Source organism: Etheostoma cragini, chromosome 7 (assembly GCF_013103735.1).
Source record: "Etheostoma cragini isolate CJK2018 chromosome 7, CSU_Ecrag_1.0, whole genome shotgun sequence".
Lineage (NCBI taxonomy): Eukaryota > Metazoa > Chordata > Actinopteri > Perciformes > Percidae > Etheostoma > Etheostoma cragini.
In genome coordinates this window covers 22,798,910-22,820,613 of record NC_048413.1, presented here as the reverse complement: position 1 = coordinate 22,820,613, position 21,704 = coordinate 22,798,910, and the positions used below count along the sequence as shown (strand labels likewise).

Genomic DNA, 21,704 nt, shown 5'->3' with positions numbered 1-21,704 from the left:
TCAATGAGGCATTATCGAACTGAATTTTTTCTATAATTCTATATGAATGATAGTCGTATGAAAAAGAATTATCTGGCATACATTTGGACAGTAGCTTGTTCAACACTAGCAAGTTGCATTTCTAATTTGTACTGTCAGTAATGTTCGATGAACCATCAGTCTGAACAAATTTGTTTTATTTTGAAAGAAAAGACAATTCATAACATGGGTCTCCCGATCCTCTTTTTCTGCTAGCAGAAACTGAACCGGTTTATGTTGTTATTGTGCTAATTTAGCTATTTGAATTACTTAATTTTTTTAACATATCACATTTTTTATGGCTGCTACTTTTTCCGTGGGTGCAGTGAATGTCAGACAGCTAAGGTTCGCCTAATTACGAAGGTAACGTAATGCTAGTTTTATAATAATGAGTTGAAAAAGTTAGCTTAAACACGGCTAACATTTAGCTAGCTAAAACCATTGGCTAAAACAGAAAGATTCTTAGCTATGTTAAATCATTGGTCAAACTATATGTTAACGTTACCTTATCAGATACGGGAGATTTATTAATCTTACGAAAACGTTTCTTTGCTATTCGGATGTGCACACTGTTTAAATTTCTTGCGGAATTTTCTAGTTCTCATTACAGTAACGTTAAAACATAACACTGGATAGCGTTGGGTCAATCATACGTTAACGTTATTTGTTAAATCTTTGATCACCGTTATGTTCTCTTTACCTATGTCCTTCCAAATTCAGTCTGCCATTTTACGGAGTTGTTAGAAATAGATAGCCAATAAATATGACAAATTGTAATCTCGTGTGATGAGACAGAAGAATGACATTTTGCAGGAATGCGCACATTCAGTCCATCTATTCATTCTGCTGAGACCTCTTGACTGGATTCAACTTTGAATCAACCATCTTCTCTTTCCTCAGGTGTCCTGGAGGCTTGATGCTGTCCATTCCTTCCCTGCCCTGTGTCAAGTATCAGCATGGAAGAAGAAACCCTTGAGGCAGCCATCAGTACCTATGGTGCCCAGTTGCAGCAAGTGGAGACAGCCCTGTCAGCTGACCTGGACCCATCCCAGCAGTCAGACCTGCTCAAACTGAAAGAGGACCTGTGTCAGCTGATAGAGCTCACAGAATCCAGCCTGGTGTCTGTCAAAAAGAGTCGTCTTTTGGCCAGCCTCGAGGACAGTTATGGACTGCAAGCAAATGCCTCAGAGGCAGCAGCTGACACAAATGGCACAAACAACAGTTTGAACAATGAGTTTGCTGCTTTCTACTCTGTACTCGGGGAGTCGTCAGGTAGTAACTCTGATACAAGAGAGAGGGACAATGAGGAGGAAGCTGGAATAGAGAATGGTGAAGAGGAAGAGGCAGAGGAGGAAGAAGATGCACTTAGTGGTACCAAAGTAAAAGCACCCTACAGAACAACATGGGGGACACTGGAGTATCACAATGCCATGGTGGTGGGTGCAGAACCGCCAGATGGAGAAGAGGCACAAGTTAGAGTGTTCTATGTCTACCCCACCCAGAAGTCTATGAAACCCTGTCCATTCTACCTAGAGGACAAATGTCGCTTCCCAGATAATTGCAGGTAAACCACTGTTTTTAGTTTTTTTACACTTGCACCCACAAAAGATTGTTGGATCATGTTAACTTGCCCATATAAAACTTATTTGTAGTAGCAGATATCGTCCAGCAAGTGTCACCCATTGTCCACATGGTGGACTAATAACTTCTAAATATGTTATTGTCACCTTATTGATCTGTTATTTTTTGGTGACCCATAATTGTCTAATTTAATAATAATAATTTATACTTTATTAATCCCGCAAAGGTAATTATAATGTTTTCACTCTATTGTAAGAACAGACAGTACACACACAGGCCTGAAATACACACATATGCGCTCAGTACCTATACATGAACAAATGAAGAGATGTCAGAGTGAGGCGGCTGCATTTGTCAAAGGACAGGTGCCCTGAGCAGGCGGGGGTTCGGAGCCTTGCCTTGGCAGTGCCCAGGAGGTTAACTGGTACCTCGACAGCTACCAGTCCACCACCGTACTTTGGTCCATAAGGGGAATCGAACCAGCGACCTTCCGTGGATTTTCACACTGACAAGAATACATTACTACAGATGAATATGTTTTCTAGTACAATATGAGCTAAACTCGGCGATAATCCCTCAAGTATGTATTGTATTTTCCACTTGGATCTCAGTTCTTTCTCTGTTCCCCATTTATTGAAGGTTCTCCCATGGTGAAGTGGTGTATGTGTCTGAACTTAGAGAGTTCCTTGAGTTTGACCTCAGTAATCTTGAAGTAGGCTCGTCCTGTTTGGCTCGACATGAGGACGGCATCTGGTACCCCGCCAAAATTAAAGGTATTGTGATGATAAGACCAGTTTTTAATAATGTATTTTAAAATTAAACTCTGACAGTTTGGGTAATAAGTTCACACTAAGATTGACTGAACTGAAAATGGGTCACTTCGTCCAAAAATGTGCTACATTTCCAGAAAATCTTTAGCAAGTCATCAGAATTTTTTTTTTCTCCAATGTAACAAAAACAACCAAGACAATGGTAGATGATATGTTTCCAGTGAGTTTAAATGTTTTGCTGACTCGATTGTTTTCTCTAAATGTAGAAATTGACAGTGGTTTCTACACTGTGAAGTTTGACTCAGTACTGCTGAAAGATGTTGTGGTCGAGGCTGACTGCATTATCCCACCTTTGAGAGCGGATGACCCACTCTCCTCTGACTCTGACCAGGACGACAGTGGAGATGGAGATGATGCAGCTTATGCAAAAGGTGTTGTTGGATGCATGTTGCCATTTCTCTGTCAATCAAACTTTCTGCTAGTCTTAAAAGTCTTCCAAAAGATAAAAAGTGACTTGGGTGTATTTTCATAGAACTGCGGAGGCAGTTTGTAAGCCTCCTCCTATCACTGGCCTTATTTCCCATTTTCCAGTCTACGTGCAAAGTACACATTTTAAAACATTTGAATTAATTTGTTTTCAAGTTTGTTTTCAAGTTTCTTTTAAAGTTCAAAAGTTTTTTTGAAAGTTTTTGGACAAAGTAACTGACCGTTTCTACTTTGATTTCCACTTGTTACCCAACAGTTATGGACTCTGCAGTAGAATACACAGAAACATCAAATTTTGGTGGCTGGGAGGCACATACCAGAGGCATCGGATCCAAGCTTATGCTCAAAATGGGCTACGAGTATGGGAAAGGTACGTTTAAGTGGGCAACATTAGCCTCTTTCCGACCAAGTAGTTACAGGAACGTAGTTATAGAAACAGTCCACTTCTAAACAGTTCTGCGAACTACTCTCCTCCCGGTTTTGTAATTTGCATTTGCACTGGCCAAGTGGCCGTAGGAACTGGTAGGAGGGGTAAGGGACTGACGGGATTTTTCCAAAGATTACATGGAGAGCATCCCCTGCGCCTCTGCATCAGTCCACTTTTCAGAGTTCAGCATTCCGTCCATTCTTGTAGTAATTTATATAGTCAAGTAATTCAAGTATGTTTTGCTAACACAGACTGAATGGCTTTACAGATGACAAGCTGTGGGGGGTGTGACTATGTCACTATGTGGAAAGGTGAAAAGACCTTGCCATGAACTAGGAGCTTAAAGACTTACTGGAACTGCAGTCAGAGGAACTTGATAATACCTAAATTGGTCCAGTGGGAACACTAGAAAAAAGACTTATAGGAACGTGATGTTCTAGGAGCTGCAAAAATCCCTCCAGTCGGACATCAGCTGTTAACCACATTTTAGATTCTGAACATTCTGTCCTGATCAAATCAATCATTTTTGGCTGGCTTAAGTTTGTTGTTTGTTCTTTTTACATAAGTCATTCACTGCATTACACTCAGTACAAATGTTTCACCAGCATATGATAAAAGCAATAACATGTATATACACATAGTTTTATATCCTCTTCGTCACTTGCATACGTCAGGATTTGAGTTTGTCCCTGGGCTCTGCACTGTGGCTGCCAGCTACACCTAACAGGATGGGTCAGATGTGGAGGACACATTTCCCCATGGGCTTTTGTAAAGTACTATTACAGGTCGGAGTGGTCTTGTACAAATCCACAAAACCTCAGTGGGATAGGTGCGGCATGAAAAAAATAAAATCAATAATAATGCAATACAAGGAGTACACCCACACTGGAATCACAGCTCCCTTTTAGTTGTGTGACATCTTCGTCATCTAATCACATTCATACTGTGTATGCCAGGACATCTTTATGACAAGGAACAATTATAAAAAGAGACCACTTATATGGATAGATGTACAGTATGAGTAACAGGGACTTGAACAAACGTCCAATCATACAATAATAAATAGAAAATATCTAACAGTCATTTAATATAAGTAATAAGCTGGGTCAAATTTCCCCAAAAGTATACCCTGACTGTAGCTTTAAAATGTTTGTTATGATCTAGTGTAAAGTGTTGCCAGGTGTTTGTTTTGTGCCCTCCCCTGTTAAGTACATGTGCTCCTGTTGCCCACTCTGTCGCTTTCCCCCCTCAGGTTTAGGAAAGATGCAGGAGGGTCGAGTGGAACCAGTCATGGCAGTGGTCCTACCCAAAGGAAAGTCTCTGGACGAATGTGCCGAGCTCACACAGAGACGCACCCAGAGCAAGGCGACTAAGGATGATACACAAAAAGGCCGCCCAAAGAGACGCAGGAAGCCTCGGGGCGCCACCGGAGGGCGGCGTAACGTCTTTGACTTTCTCAACCACAAGCTAGGAGGCAAGAGCACCGATCCGGCTGAGGGGGGTGCTGCCGCACCGTCAGCAGCGTCGGGGGTGGAAGCCTACAGGGGAGGAACAAGCATCAAGAGGACTCTAAATGTGAAGCTTTTCCAGGCGTCGGAAAGGGTGTCGCAGACTGAGAGGGAGATCCAGAAGCTGACTGAGTCACTCAGCAGACAGGCAGGCAGGTCAGTCTTGTGTGTGTTCCGATATTGTACATTTCTATATGTCTACTTTCACTGAAAGCTGGGAACTGAACCAAGACACCATCAATGATAACTCAATTCCAATGGAACCAATGAAACATACTCTCTAAAGAGAACAGACACATCAGCAATTGTACACATACATATACGTACATAAATGCAAAACTATAATTTGTTGTAAAATATGAGCAAACTAGTTGCTTTGATGTTTCTGTCAAGATGGCTTGGGAGTTTAAATAAGGTGTAAAGATTTGAAGTTAGACACTTGTTTCCATGGCCAACTTATTCTGAAAAGTGCTGCTAAAACCAACTTGTCTTCCCATCTCTCCCCACTTTCTAATCTTTGTTATTTGTGTGTGCAAAGCTCCAGGGTGAAGCAGCTGGAAGAGAAGCTGTCAGCGGCCCGCAAGCTGCTGGCCCAGCAGAAAGCCCAGGAGCTGTCCATCCAGAGAGAAAACAGGAAGGCTGACACACATAAGAAGATGACTGAGTTTTAGGCTCAATTCTCTCAAAGACTTGGGGGATGAATGGAAGCACTGCTTGCCTGAAATGAACTTTTGTCCTTTGCCTGTTGTCAGTTATTTGCAACCCTGTTTAATTTTTAAAGCATATTTCTCAACAGCATCATGGATTCGAGCTGGCGGTGGTGCCCATTTTATGGAGAATGCAGCATTCGCTGAATATTTTCTGCTTCTCATTTTTATTTTCAAGGACTGAGCAGATTATTTAGTTTGAACAGTTGTTTGGTTTCAATTTGTACAGTTCACAATAATGTTACAAACTAAATTTGATTTGTGGAGAACATTTTGTCTCATTGTATTTTTCTTCATCAGCCCTAAAAACCTTGTGCTTGAAGAACCTACTGCGCATTATTCTTTTCAAAGTGTTCTTTGTGCATTCATCTGTGAGAGGTTTCAATCACTCTGTCCAGAAGCTGCTCTGATGGTTAGTGCCGCATACTATGACTCGGATTTCTGACAGATTTTTCTAAATTACATCTTCAGGAGTTAGGAGACCTTTACACAGTTTTGAAGTGAAGCCCCTCTGGTCGCCCACGCCTCTTACCTTCTCATACACAGCTTCTTTGAAGCTACGACCATAGCCCCTCTATTAAATAATGAATTTGGAGTGCAGCTTGTCTGTTCATAGATCGAACACACACTGTCTTTAGGCGGTGGGTGGGATGAGAAGTGCCTGCGTCTACCTTGCTGCCCTCCAGATTCTCAAGTAAAGTTTAAAGTTGTGATGTTAGGGAGCAATTTCCAATCTGAAGGTGAAACATAATAACAGGACAACATTTAAAAAATAAAACACATAAAACTACTGCTGCAAAACTTTTTTTAAATAAATGCTTTCCAAAAGATTCAGGCAAACTGAAATTTGCTTAAGTTTAGTGAGAACCTGAGGCCAGTAAAGAAAGCTAGAGAAGCAGTGACCATCAGCAAGTTCCAGCGATTGGGTAGTCCCTAAGGGAAAAGAGATAGTAAACACCTCATGAGATACAGTGCACTTTGTAAGCCTTCCCTGAAGTCTCTGGGTGGACTCTGGCGGCGCAAAGGGCAGCAGCACATGCAGAACTCGTGAACCCTCCACTTGGTATCCTGAGGGAAACGCGCACTCTGATCTGTTGAGTGGCAGCACTTTTAGATTGCTGTGGACTGGAGGGATCACTTTAAAAAATGCTGATTCGATTGGGAGGAAAATGGCAAAATGCAGTTTGTGGGTTGGTTTAATGGGATCCCTTGAGGCTCTGTGCTTCACCCAATTTATGAGCCTTGGGTCCCTGAAGGTATTGCTGCCCAGCCCAACAGCAGATTAACTGTGTGTCTTCAGGTCTAGGTGTGTTGTCTACATCATTGGTCGTCTGTATGCACTGCACACTCCTGTGGACATCTGTCTCGTGTATGGATTCGGACTGGCCTATTTTGCTGCTAACCTTCACTTATCAGACCCTGGATTTTGTGATTAAGGAGATGTGATGGAAAAACCCTGTCCCATCTGCCACCTTGACAGATGTTTTACTTTGGAATTCACGCCAGGCCTGTGACCTATGAATGTGTGGATTAGTTTGAGCTTTCTAATGTTATGCTACCTGGGTCTCTGTGGTACAAATTTGCAGTCTGACATGAATTGCATTTTCTAGCACGACCGAAGGTTGCATGCATTTGTACCATTCACCATTTTTTGATCTGTTTTACAACCACAACAACACACGCTAGTTCATATAAATATTGCAAGTTTGATATATTAAGTTTACAGTCATCACAGTCTCATTTGGATGGAACAGTTGAGTTTGCTCAGTCGTTATGGAACTAAATCTGTTAAAATGCAAGCTCAGAAGCCATATATTTTATTTATATTAGTGCTAACTTGGTTCATAGTAATATACAACTGATAGCAACTTTTCTTCAAACATTCTCATCTTTTGTTCTTTCTCTGTACAGAACGGACGTTGAGTTGCAGAGTTCCGGGTGCCTACAGACCTTACGATAATCAACACCGATAGGCTTTGACGACAACGTCACGAGAGTTTTTCGCTCAAGTTGAAACATTTTAACTCGTGTGTCACACAATTGGTCGAATCGCATCTTTATTGACTTGGTATGTTATTAAGTTGCACAAAAAATTTGCTTTGCGCTTTGTCGGAACAAACCTTTGTAAGCACGAGGATGTAAGCACACTCATGTTACCATTGGCTTAAAAGCACGCTCTGCATAAGTACAGGCATACAAGTTCATTCTTGACCTTCTGATAAAACAATCCCATATCAAGGTACACCTACTTTCTTCTGGGGCTTTCAGCCCTACCAGGCGTCATTCAACAGTTGTCATGTCAAAAGATCTCAATAACAACATCGTACATTAAAGCAGACATTGCAAGCATTCCCTTGTCTTTAACTAACTGTGTTTTGGGGGGTCGAGTTGGCAAGATTAACATATGTATTTGTGTTACTGCACTATAATATTACAGTTGGACCAACGACCTCTAACCTACAATGTACGAGTATGCCGCTTCTTTATTTTGCTTATTTATTTCACTTCTACATGGATCATCAACTAGTGAAAATCCTACAAATAAAACTCCTTTTACAGGGTTCCAAAAAGGACAAGAGATGGTCATAAATAATTTTAACATACATAACTAATACATACAATGCATGCATCCATAACTTTACAGGCAGATACCTCCCAACAGTTCATCAGACTGTCAGACAGATTTTGACAAGGCACGTCTCCTTGTCAAAATTAATTATTAAAGCCCTGATAAATGGATCTACAAAGACAATTTCTTAATTGAAATGATCAGTGAATGTCATTTTTTCAGCAAGATAAATGTAATAAAATTACATTTACTTGTAATTAAATGTGTGTACTTGCCTGGCATTTTTCACTGCTTTCTGGAGAAATCCAACCTTTATGGAGTTCACCATCTAACCTACCATCTTACCTTTGTTTAAGTATAATACTGAAATTATGCATATGAAATCCCGGCTGAAAAGGCATTCCCTATTTAATGGAAATTAGCTTGTAGCTTCAGAAAGACCATCTTCATCTCATTACAGAATTCTATTGACAATATACTGCTGTATTGAGTTTTCAGAGAAAACTAGAATGACAAATGGAAATTAATATCCGTTCATATATGAATTTTTGCATACAGACAAAGGACTAGGTTAAGCTCGTCTTTTCTCATAAGGCGGTGCTTATTGTAATCATTGTTGTCAGTGTTACTTTGTATTTCATGGCATCCAGCCTTTCTTCTACAAAGTATGTGCTGGAATCAATGAATAAATACACAGCACGGTGCAGATATTACACCTTGTTTAAAGGGCTGTCTTTCCATAACGTCCTTAATTTCAATTTTCTTCTGTCAGTGTTTTTACATAGTGATCAATTGTTGGTCTTTTGCTGAGCCAGTGGAAATACAATAGTCCGTTGGCAGAGGTCAGCATCGCTTTAAGCATTCAGGTGTAACATTACATGCTTTTAAATCTAATTAAATCAGAGGTTTTACTGAGGTGGCTCAGCAGAATGCAGATATACAGTATATCTGCATTCTGCTGATTCACCTCAATAAAACCTCTGACATAATTAGATTTCTTTTTACTTTTAGGCCGGAACAGGATTTGAGTTGAAATTAGTTGATAATTTCCTGTAAACACATTAATTTAATACTTTCTGATTTTTGTAGATAAATAAATAATTCAGTGAAGCTACAGTTAGTCCACTCAGCCTGTCTGTCCCACTGTAGTCCACAACGTTCAATTTCTGGGATTGCTACAATTGCGCCAGAAATTCCGCCAGATGTCACTCCTTTCGGTCGCTTTGTTGCACAACTTAAACAACTTTTGAATTTACACATGTTCCATCAAAACAAGTTCTGAATTCCAATGGCTGTTTTGTAGCGACACCGTGGCTCCGTCCGGTGCTTAGTACCGCCCGAGACGATTGAAATTGGTTTAAAGAAATGCCAATAAACCAGGGCACGTTTTTCTCCCATCCTGGAATACTGTGTGGACTATCCAGACCCTCCTTCACAGCATTGTGGAGGAAGGGGTGGCAATATGCAACTAGTCCCACTATAACCACTCCTCTCAGCCTCTTTGTCCCATTGTAACCAGTCCAATAAGCCCCTCTGTCCCAATGTGTTTTTCAAATCCAAAACCAAAAAGCTCTGCATTCACAATGGAGATTAATGTCGAAAACAGCAGACACACCTCACTAATGATAAAGGTTCCCAAGTAAACATAGGAGTCACCGTTGCAAGATCCACTGTAAGTATTTTAGCATTTTTACCAGACCCAGCGTGTGCAGGGTACCCAATGCCTGTGTACAACGATGCCAACAGTGACACACAATGACAGCATCTTTTCTAGCCCCGGCCCCAGTGCAACCGCTGTTTCACACCTCTTGCACTCCCTGACACTCGGTCAATGAACTTCAACATATCTTCCAGCGTGTCAGTTAAGTGATGAGAGTCACCTCTCTGGGTACCTGGAGCTCTGGGATTCAGCAAGCAACACACCAGCTGCTTCTGTGCTACAGCTGCTGATTTATCTCCATTCTTCTGTTGCATTTTTACACAGTTTATCAGGACTTTATTACATGACTTTTGTTTTTGCTCTGTAACAGGTGTGAATTGAAACGTAGCAAGGTACAATGTGCCTGTGATCAAAAATATTCAAAGTTGCAGTAGGTAGAAAGCAACCAAAAAGCCAGAATTTCAAGTAGGCTTCAGCCCTTGTAGAGTGAGCTACTGCAGCTCTCCTTCTACCGTGCATGTGTAGAACGGCCAATAGGAAAGCTTTCTCTCTGGATTGACCTTTGATTGGCCAAAGTCTCCCACCACAAGCTAGATTTTCTAAAGCCTGAAAACAGAGACAAGGTGCAGAAGTCTAGTTTTCTCTCAGACAACTTTAATTGCAATTGGACTTTTTGCCCAGCAATGCAAAAAATATAATGCCTAGCACAGCTTTTAGGTCAAAGTACAATTACCAATTTTTTAGAATACTCAAAAACTTACACTAAACCCAGACTCCATAAACACGTATTTGCTCTCTGGCATAGCTGTATGGTTCTCTTTTGATAAAAATATTCAGAAGTGACATCAACATCAGCATTTCTCTGCTTCCTCTATCTGCCAGAGTCTGAAACCTTCATCAAGACGTTTTTTTAGCACTGTAAAAGCCATTTGATTTCCTGTCAAATCTAATTGCATGGCACACAGTGTAAAATGTGTAGAGGCTGTTATTTATTAATACAAAGGTCTCCCAAAAATATTGTGGCAGTTATTTATTGATATGAAATTTAAAAATTAACTAAATTAATGATTATAGTCTTGAAAATCATGCTTGACAAAAATAACCCAAAAAAATTCCACTCCTATTCCGTTGATTAATCAAGCATTCCATGTGCCCATGCCATTGTAGGTGGGGTTAAGTGGGACAGGGTTCTCCATGACTGGACAAAGAAATTTTGAATAGATGCGTTTATTTAAATACTTTGAAGATCACGCAGCTGTATGCGTGCTTACCTAAGCAGTGACTATTATACACACATTCGCACACACACAGTGTAAGGACACTGTACCATTGACGTTGTAGTTGGAATGTTAACATTTAAACTCAAGCCCAATCTCACGTACGCTGTCAGAAAAATACATTTTCCTTAGTCTTTTTTTGTGTTGTTTTATGCAGTTGTAAATTGGTCAAACTTCTTCTTATTTTGTTTTATTTTACGAAGGTGACACCATGAGCTATACGGTTCAATGTCAAAATTGAGTAGTACAGAGAGGTATTTTCACTGTTAGCCTTTTGCCCTCATAAAGAATTTATGTGCCCACTGGAATCAATGAGAGATATTTTATCTCGTTTCTCCGTGAGTAACCTTTTGATAACCTGAGGCAGCATCAAGGAGTTCCTTACAACAATGAAAAGATAAATGATAAACTATTTTTTGTACAAGATGTGTGACAGTGTGTTTTCCTTTCAGTGTTAGTGGACTCTTTCCTTCAACGGTGAGATTCTAGATCATTCCAGCCAGCCAAGGAGGAAGAAAGAGTCCCACAGATCCCAGTATGCACACCAGTACAAACATCCAGAGGAATATCCTGTCAATGACCATGGCCACATACTTCCAGTCCTCTTTCACCTAGCAGAGAAGAGACACAGCAGAGATGGACATTTCAAATTTAACACCATCTTTCTATTTACAAGTTTTTACCCTTGATTGATTTCTCTTGAATGGCTGTTTTTTTTTCATTATCAGGCAGCTTTCTCTTAAATGTCAGTCAATTCATGCTCGTCTCTCTTATAAAAGATTCAAGGTCAAATTACCAAGGTCCCATTGGCTTTGCATTGCCATGTTGACCATGGTTGGTTTTCAATAAGTGCAATAACATTTTGCTTTTTTTTTTTGTTTAATTTTTTAAATTTAATAATTGTACACATTTTACAACCTTCTCCTCTTATTCCACCTTACTCATTTTTGTTTTGCCAGCGGCTTAACAATTAACACTAGATCAGTACTGTATACACATATATATATATATATACATATACATATACATACATATATATATATACACATACATACATACATACATACATACATACATATATATATATATATATATATATATATATATATATATATATATATATATATATATATATATATATATATATATATATATATATATATATATATATATATATATATATATATATATATATATATATATATATATATATATATATATATATATATCGTGACTATGTGTAACTTTGAAATGTTTCTGAAATTGTGCAATTTTCCATCTGACAATCATAGATGACCTGTAACAGCAAACATGACTAACGGTGAAAAGAACGCTATTTATACATGGTTTTTATTATTCCTCTGCTTAGGTCCAATTTTTGCCGCGAAGTGACAAAGTGAGTTATAGAAGTTAGATGGCGCTACAGAGCACCCATTCTGATGGGTCACAGATTTTGACATTACACCAGAAAAGCCTGTGTTAGTTTATCCAGCTAGGTAAAGAGTACCAGGAGATTTATTTACATAGTTCCATTTGTACTTTAATTTAATTTTAGAAGTTATCTGCCGTAGTTATGGCTGAAACTGGGGTGTGGCCAACACAGAAAAGAAGCAGATTAAATGAAGAACAACTAAAAGCTAAAAGGGAAAATAAAGGACTACGGGCAAAATCCAAGTCACACACTTGGTCAGGCTTTCAACAGAGACAACCATGGGATTGTAAATGATTCAAATGGCCCTGAATCGGACCACTGGTATGTAATAGATCCATTTCATTCATAAATAAACTTTAGATTGCGCAATATGTACGCCAGTAGTGAACCTTATATTACGTCCCCCTTCCATTTACATTTACATTCCATTTAGCCCAGCTTCCATTTAACTCACAGTACATTCAAAGTAGAACAAGTTATCGTATACAACACTTGAAATGCAACGATGCATCTGTAATGTATTCTTTTGTTTAAATTAATGATTTTCTGTCTGAGTAAAACATTCACGCTTACTCCTAGACCTTTACGACAGTCAGTGTGGTTAAAACACTGCCGCTTTTGTTCAAAGGGGCCGCTGAAATCAACACAAACTCAAATTTGCATGTAGCCACTTTAAAAGCTTTTTGCTGCTTAGCAGTTTCCTATTCCAAACACGTTTTTTCTTATATTTTTTCAAATTGATGAATTCAATTTATGTACTTTTTTGACACTGTCCCACCTAAAGACCATGACACAGGAACAGGCAACATGAGGTAAAGTTTCCGCAAATTGTCCCATGTCTCATTTGCTCTTGGAAACTCATATGTATATAATGTAGGCACATTTTATAACCATTTTGGCAAACATGGTTGGATTATAAGGTGTGGCTTGTTGCACTCATGCACTGAGAATTTTACATTTGCACAGGTAATTAATTACAGATTGAATATTTAGTTTTGTCCTCATTAAACAGTAGCTCAAATTTCAGGCCACAGCCCAATTACATGTGCTTTTGTCCAAAAATATTGAATGTGACAAATGAGTTTCACATTTCAGTTAGTTATAAGTTGCTCTCTTTAGATTTTTTTTTGATACAACATCAGCACTATGTAAACATTTTAAAACTATCATGTCATTCACAAGACTTTACTGGTTACTTAAATTAATTTAGTTTCAACTCACTGAAAAATCTGCATCCTCGGCCCTGAGATGATCAGCGACGTACTGAACTCCTTCTATGGCCCGTTGCATAGCTGGGGAAATAGTTGAAACCAAGGTGCCCTGTTGGGCACTCTGGTTTTTAGTGGACTCTACTGTGAGGGTTTCTGCTAAGTGATCTGTGGGGCTTTGTTTCTTCACCCACCCTGCAATTGCCATGAGCCCAGGCCCTTCATCATGCAGACAGCAGTACTGGAAGCTGCTAGAGCGACACCGATGCCCAGCTCTCTGAGGAAGCTCCTTCTGCTGGTCACACATTTGCTCTACGCTGAGGGATCGGCCATTTGGGGCCAGTGTAATGGGTTCTTCCCTGGATAGGCTCCAGAGTGGTCCCAGCGGCAATGTCGGGGCCAAGGACAATTGGGAAGTGGACGAGGCTGCAGAGTTGTGGGCCCGTAGGGGCTGTTTCTCGGAGAGAACTGAATATCGACCCGATGCAGAACTGCAGAAAGTGTTGGCCTTCACTGCGTGATCATCCTCGTTGCGGTTCTCAAGAGGGGAAGACAGAGGTGAAGGTGAGCAGACAAGGATGCTTGGACTGTCGGGTGGAGTCTTTGGGAAAGTATTCTCTACCTGCCCCATCTGTCTCAACCCTGTCTCTAACCCTGTCCAAAAGGCTTGTGAGTTGCCTGTTGCAGATATGGTGGTAGGGCGGTGCATCATCTCGATAAGCTTTTTGCAGTTCTGCTTGGCTGTGCCTGGTGGACGCTTCATGAAGAGGACTCGAGGCACCATGTCCAAAAATACTCTCCGCACCCAGTGAGGCATGCCATGGGTTTGTGGTGATCGGTGATGTACGTTCAGCACAAAAACAGTAATTATGATGGAAAGTGTTACAAAGACCATGGTGAACAGCAGATATTCACCAATTAGTGGAATAACTAGTGATGTAGACGGTATAATCTCTGTGATCAACAGGAGGAAAACTGTTAGGGACAGTAACACTGAGATACACAAGGTGATCTTCTCTCCACATTGCGATGGCAAATAAAACACCAACACAGTCAAACAGGAGATAAGAAGACAGGGGATGATCAGGTTAATAGTGTAGAACAACGGAAGCCTCCGGATGATGAAGTAGTAAGTGATGTCTGCGTAGATCTCTGTGCAGCACTCATACTTTTTGGTATTGTACTTGCCCACAGCATTGACAATGACCCACTCGCCGCTCTCCCAGTAGTCCATCTGGTCCACATCACTGGCCATGCTGATCAGATCAATTTTGGCACGGTCATAGGTCCATGAGCCAAACTTCATCTTGCAGCTTTGCTGGTCAAAAGGAAAAAAGGTGACATCTATGCTGCATGAAGACTTGTAAATGGCCGGTGGCATCCATTTTATCTGACCGTCATAGAACAGATGTGCCTTAGTGAGGTGAGTTACCGCAAAGTCGCCATCAGCGCTGCACATGAAGAAGGGGACATAAGAGGGAAGAAAAATGGGGGGAGGGATAAAATGTACTTTACATTTTTACCTTCATCAAGAGTTGCATTACAAGACTTTAATTCTGGCTAAATTCTTCCAGCAACTTTTTAGATGATAAAAATCCTAACTTGAGTGGACCTGAGTGGAGCGTCTTGATTCCAAATGTTCTTGTTTTTGACCACATCTCATGGTTGTCTGCAGACATTTATTAGCAGTTGACAGCTCTGGAAAAAGCTAGCAAGTTGACTTTTTTTAACCACTCACTACAGTGGAAAACATAATTTAGCATTAACCCCAATTTTAGCACTGCAGTCATTAAATATTAATTAGGGATTCTTCTTTAAGGATACAAAATGCAAAATTTTACATCACTGATGTTATATTATAACAATTTTAAAACTATGTCAGTAGGAAAACACAATTGGGGAATTATATGGTATGAATCAAATTGATGGCAACATAGACGGTCTAACACAGAGTGACTGATGGTTAATCTGGATATATACTGAAGCTAATTGCAACAAGGTGGACAGATGACTCGTCAGATGATGAACTGAGGCAGGAAGTAATGGGTGGGGATCAGCTGTGTCATGACAGGGCTGGAACGATGAGAATTTCATCAAAGATTAATCAGATTATAAAGGCAGGATTTGAAAGAGAGGAGGATGGGGCAGCTGTCGCCATGACAGTTTTCAGAGACTAGATCCCTGACTGTTTATTTTTCCAAATTTCACATCCTATTTTATATTAATTTACACAACACTGGACATGCAATGTTTTATTTGTTTGGAGATACAGACAAAAATGCAAGTGTTAACATATTACCAAATTTTATGTCTTTGCCAAATTTCTGTATTCTATGGAGTGAAAAAAGAGAAAAGAAACAGATTTGAATCATACTACAAAATTCCCCAATTATTTTCTCCTATTGACATAGTTATTGTTATAATAGAAGACCAGTGATGTAAAACTTTGCATTCTGTATCCTTTGTATTTTGTACTTTTTTGTATTTTGTACTTTTTTGTATTTTGTAAATTATGTTGGATGTCAATCACCTTCGGCTTGAGTTGCCTGAATACTGGCTTTCTTCACACATTTACATTGCATCTTCTAATTCCCAGAGTTATGTCTTGCTTTGTACGATGTGCCGAGCGTTGTTTGCAACCACATCCATTAAGGCTGACCTTTTCACAATTATTTTAGCTAAATTACTCCATGACATTGGCACAGGACAAGACGTTTGGCCCAAAAAAAGAATCTTCATGTTTTCCCTACAGTCATACCATCTGTTGAAATTAAATCATTAGTTGCTATGTGATTATTTTTGTCTTTAATGTGGCAACATTTAAAGGTGCCATTGTTCTAAATTTTAGGTTCATACTTTTATTTTCTGTTTCTACCAGAACATGTTTACATGCTTAAATGTTTAAAAAAAACATTATTTTTCTCACATAATCTGTGTTTCTCATTCTGAAACGCTCCATTTTAGCACCTGTTCTTTAAGTCCACCTCCCAACTTACTGGGTCTTCCGCGCAATGCACTCTTAGAATGACTGTGCCTGTAGAGTAATTGTGACACAACAACAGTACTGAAGTCCTGACAGCTCGTTTAAATACACAGTTTCTGAATATGGGCTGTGTGCAATTCTCTGTGGATTGAGTGTTTTGATACTTTCACAGTATTTATATAGCACCTCGACATGCTTCACAATGAAAAGGACAAGGAAAGCTCACTATTTACAATATGGGACATTTTGGACAAAATGGGATTCCAGAAATCCTCTTAATTTCTGCACATGAAAACAAGCTACACATGAAAACAAGCTACTACACAGATCCTCACTTGTTGTAGAGAACAATGTCGGGCCTCCAGATAATCTCTGAGGGAATGCGGATGGAAGTTACATTTTCGTATTCTTCCGGGTTCCAGCGGAGTTTGTAATCGTTCCATTCCTGTAGGAAATCATTGATCATATTTATATTCTTTAGCTTTATGTTTGACTGAATGTTTTCATGTGTTTTATCTCTCATTATGACATACTTGCTTGACCCAGACGTTTGTGGTCATCATCTGGTTCTTCTCATCCTGATTTCATGTAAACGAAAGAAAAATTACTGTGACATGCATCTTCTTTCAAATTACTTGTATGTCAGTATTTGTGATCACATAGGTAGAATTTCTTTGAACATCTCATAATAAAGCTATTTCATGCATCAGTTTCAAATCCACATACACACCCTCCATTCATAAAGACTGATTAGTTGTGTAATACACCAGAAAAAAGCACTTAGGCAGTGCTTCATGCAAAAACATTCTCACTGTACAATGTCTTTTATTGCTTTGCTGCCACTGCTGGCAAGTTGCTATATCCAGCTCTTTCCCTGCAACATCTAAGACACAGTCAACAGTCAGTGAAAACACATTTCACCAAGAGCTGACTCTCACTGGCATGTGAAGCAAGCACTGACACCTAATTGTGTGACAAAACCTGGAGAATCATCATTGTAAAAATGCAGGCTGCACATATTCAATCTTAAAGCTGCACAAAATGGTAGTTAGAGGGCTTATGAAACAGCATTACCTTAAGCTAACAGAAACCCTGCAACATTATTTGTGTCTGTTATACAAAGATAAGACAAGAGGCAAGTGATAGTAGATATGTTAATTTGTTGAGACCAGCTGTGTCTGGATTTTACTGCCAGTGTTAGCATCCTTGACAACTGAATTTAATATGGGAAAATAATTCCATCTCTTCTGTTGTGGTTTAATTTCCGTTGATAGGTGATCTGTATATTTAGATTCATTTCTTTCCTGGTGAAGCTTTGAGCTGGTTGTTATTATGATCATAATGAATGCATACCACAGAAAGGGGAACAAACAAATCTAAACTTAACAAAGAGATATTTACAGGTAAGTTCACATGCTTTGCTGCAGCTGACCAGTTTGTTAGCTTTTCAACCTGCAAACTGGTGTTAACATAGCACGTTTCCCTGGTGAATGTTTGTTAGGTTGTTCATTCAACAAGCTTAGGATGCAGGAGGAGACGTGCATTCATGTTTCTAAGTTAAATAAGAGGGACAATTCAACAAGAAAACTATTCTCGGTGGTCATTTAAGCAGGTTTCTGTCTGGCTGTGGTTACCATCTGCCTACGATAGAATGGTGACAGTACTGCTTTCTGAAAAAATGGTTTAAAAAGAAGTGATTTGATTGGCTGTGTGAAAACGTCTGATTCACAGAGCAGATGTGCTGTAGCAGTAAAACTATTTTTTTTTTTTTAAATAATCAATTTTATTTCAGTTGGACTGTAATAATGATATCCGGTGCTATTGGTGAAACTTGACACTGCTGTAAGGTTTTACTCACCACATCAATAAGCTGGGCAATAGACAGTCCAAAGTGGACTAGCACTGTGTCTGAGGTGTTTTCCACAGGCCGGGAGAGCTTATTGTAATGTACGAACAGATCATGGAGCAGCCTCTCTTCAGCGTGGGCACGAGGTGCAACTTGGAAACAAACTGAGGGGAAAGAAGAGATTAGCAACACATTTTTGTCAGCACTTACGTGTCATTTAATTTCTGTTTTGCATTTTAAAACATTACATTTGCTTACAGTACAAGAGTAGTTAATATTGCTACTCCTTTGTGCTCATTTACAACAGTGGGCTTCTGTAGACGTATAACCAGTTTTAATCCTTTCTCTTTTTGCACACTGTGTTTGAAATAGAAACCCTGATTTCAAATACATAATATTGATACTAACTAGTTGTGTACCATCTACAATACAAGCATGTATAATAAATGTAGCTGATCCATGCCCTTAAACAAAAATTCACTGTACAGAGTGCAATCTAAAAGGAGGGTGACCTCTATTATACAGGTGGGATACGGTTACATGGGACTGTATCTGAGGGATGAGGGGGGAGGAGGGGGGAGGAGGGGGAAGGAGATGAGAGAAGCGGAAGCATGAATCTGAGTCTGAGGACATCCTCTGTGTCTCTGAACAGACGTGCTGATGGAGCAATCTGTCGAGACGTCTCATCCTTCCCTCTCACTCTCTCTGCCATGGCCACTGACGGAACAACTCAACCCATCCCCTCCCCCGCAGTCAGGATGACCTAACAAGGTCTGGGAACAATTAAAGAGACAGGGCTCGTCCCGAGACTCGTACAGTACAATGTCCTTTGTATTCCAATCCTTTTTCCATATTCAATTAGGCACTTTTTCTATTCTGGACATTGATGAAATTACATATCATAAAAAATTACCAGCACAACGTGAATAGGCTATTTCAGCACAGTCTTACTGATATTTGATTGTGCCTGGCACTAGTATATTGTATATATATTGTTCTTTCTGTGCATAAGCTTCATCTAGCTATCTATCTATCTATCTTAAACAAAGATGCTCTGAAACAGGGACACAGGTGTTGTCATGCTGCCGGCCTTCCTCTCAGGTTTTCCTACCCACTTAATCAAAGCTGATGGACTGTCCTTGAGTTGCCTGAATACTGGCATCATCTGTTTTTAAAGGCTTGGGATCAATATCTTATTAAATGGATCTAGCTTCTTCTTCTTTTTCTCCTCCATGTCTTTACTTCCTTTTCTACCTTCATGTGTGTGACATGTCCAGATACTCAGCAACCTTGAAATGTCTTTACTTATAGATTGATTATTATTTATAGATGAAAGGAACCGACATGGGTACCTTTATTCCATCACGTCAGCTCAGACAGTGTGATATTAAGCAGCTGATATTATACTGTAATCTGTATTTACGGCAATGAAGAGGGACTATCCTCTAGATTCTAAAGCAGCCCTGCAACTAATGGGTTTGCATGGGGGGGAGCTTGCGGGGTGTCATGCTTGTGACAATGTGTGGGTCAGAGCAGTAATGTGTGCAGGAGAAAATAGGTAACCGTTGGATGAGTTCATCACTGTTCAATGGGCTTTACAGGACACTATAATTAGCACCTTCAGACTGTGATGTTACCAATCACTTAGCATGGAGCAACCGGAACTTTTATTGGCTGTCATACATTTACTCAAATTTAATTTGTTTACTTTTTTGAAAATATCCAGTTCCTTCTCCTTTAAATTCATGACGTTCCCTTGAATGAAACAAAATTAATAAGGTAAGTTCTACAGAAAAGTTAATAAAATAAAAAAGCAAGTGTTTCTAAAAATTTCTAGTCATTTTAATTTATTGGTATTTTCAGGGTTGCAAAGCACAAGCCAAACCTTTTCATTCCACTTAGCTATCTAGATGTGTCATAATCTGTATCTTAAGCAAAACCCTTTCCCTTATTTTCAAAATATATATTCTTGACATAGAAAAAAAACTAAACATGATGAAATAAAGAAAATACAGTCATTCTTTTTTTGTACAAAAAGCTGTTCAACAGTTCAACTTATCACAGATCTGGGCTCAGTCAGCAACTTTGGTGGTGCTGATTGACTTGAATATGTTTACCCAAGATCAATGAAAATATATGTTTTGTTTGATGAGTATAAAAGTTAAAACACAAGCATAGGCCAGCCTCCTCTTAAGAAAATGTTCGAAATACATGATCCGCTCACCCATTTCTGATAGCTCATCACTCCTCACCCCCCAATATTTTCACACAGTCAATGAGAAGTTAAGAATCTGCAACATAAATTATTTACCTTGTGGAGGAAGACTGAAGACAAGTATGCTCAAACATTTGTATAAATCCATAGTGAACTCCCTCCAACTTCTGCGGGCTTTCAGTCCCAATGGTCAGTCATCCGTCCTGTCTCCAGTCTTCAGGAGGTTGAGATCATGTTAAATAGCCAGACGGAGAGGTCATGTGAGTCTGTGTCAGCCCTGGCCTGGTGTTCCTCCTGGTTCCATCTGTCCATCTCTTCAGTTGCTCATCTGAGTGTCCGTTTAAAAGGAGCGCAGACCTGTAGTTTAGTTTACCTGACCCAACACTTGAAAGTTCCCCCTTGCTCCACTGGAATCTTTAATCCAAGTGGTTTATATCCCACTCTTCTCCACCCTCCCTGTCCACATCACTCCCTCCCTCGCCTCTCATCTCTCCGCCTCCTCACTTCATCTCCCTCTTTCGCTCTCTCTCACACACACACACACACCTCATTTCTCTCTGTGCATTTTCTCTATCCCTCCTACTTATTTGCTTTCCACCCTCTTGCCGTTTTTTCGCTCAAATCACTTTTTCCTGTGAAAAATAGTGAACTTTTGTGTGTGCATGTTAAGGGAGAGAAGACTATATACAGTTAATATATTCCCTCTTTCCCTCACAAACACAAATCTATCTAAAAATATCTGTTGAGATTTTCTTAACAGGAGACAAGAGCAGTGCTTTGTTTGTTATAGTGTGTTTCTTCAGACCAGATCTTTGTATGTGAGCTGCGTTACAGTGTGTGTGCAGCCTGTGAGTAGATACCTGTCAAAGTCCAGTCTGGTAGAAGTGCCCATGAGTCATGTAAACCTCTGGATACTCTTCAATGTCCTCCCTGCCCTGTTTTCCATGAGCATAAAATCTCCAATTCCCCCTCTCCCTTTACCTTACACCCCTCCTTTCTCTTCACGTAAACACCCCT

The 21,704-nt window shown here is 39.7% G+C and overlaps 2 protein-coding genes across 3 annotated transcripts; one reads left to right on the top strand and one right to left on the bottom strand.

Annotated features, from left to right (window-relative positions):
• The first annotated feature begins 170 nt into the window (after positions 1 to 170).
• zgpat (zinc finger, CCCH-type with G patch domain) lies at positions 171 to 5,768 on the top strand. Of its 2 annotated transcripts, XM_034877116.1 has the most exons (7): positions 171 to 381; positions 919 to 1,582; positions 2,239 to 2,372; positions 2,636 to 2,800; positions 3,112 to 3,225; positions 4,535 to 4,946; positions 5,329 to 5,461. In XM_034877116.1, exons 2-7 carry the CDS (start codon positions 975 to 977, stop codon positions 5,459 to 5,461), a joined length of 1,566 nt encoding a protein of 521 aa, XP_034733007.1. In that variant the 5' UTR covers positions 171 to 381; positions 919 to 974. The 2 variants fall into 2 exon arrangements, with proteins under 2 accessions (XP_034733007.1, XP_034733006.1); XM_034877115.1 differs by lacking the exon at positions 171 to 381 and having other exon boundaries at positions 975 to 1,582; positions 5,329 to 5,768.
• A 5,126-nt stretch (positions 5,769 to 10,894) lies between these two features.
• chrna4b (cholinergic receptor, nicotinic, alpha 4b) lies at positions 10,895 to 21,115 on the bottom strand. Its single transcript, XM_034877109.1, has 6 exons — positions 20,784 to 21,115; positions 18,485 to 18,636; positions 17,160 to 17,204; positions 16,962 to 17,071; positions 13,657 to 15,094; positions 10,895 to 11,614 (listed from the first exon to the last, which is right to left on the bottom strand). Exons 1-6 carry the CDS (start codon positions 20,833 to 20,835, stop codon positions 11,489 to 11,491), a joined length of 1,923 nt encoding a protein of 640 aa, XP_034733000.1. The 5' UTR covers positions 20,836 to 21,115; the 3' UTR covers positions 10,895 to 11,488.
• Between the last annotated feature and the right edge of the window lie 589 nt (positions 21,116 to 21,704).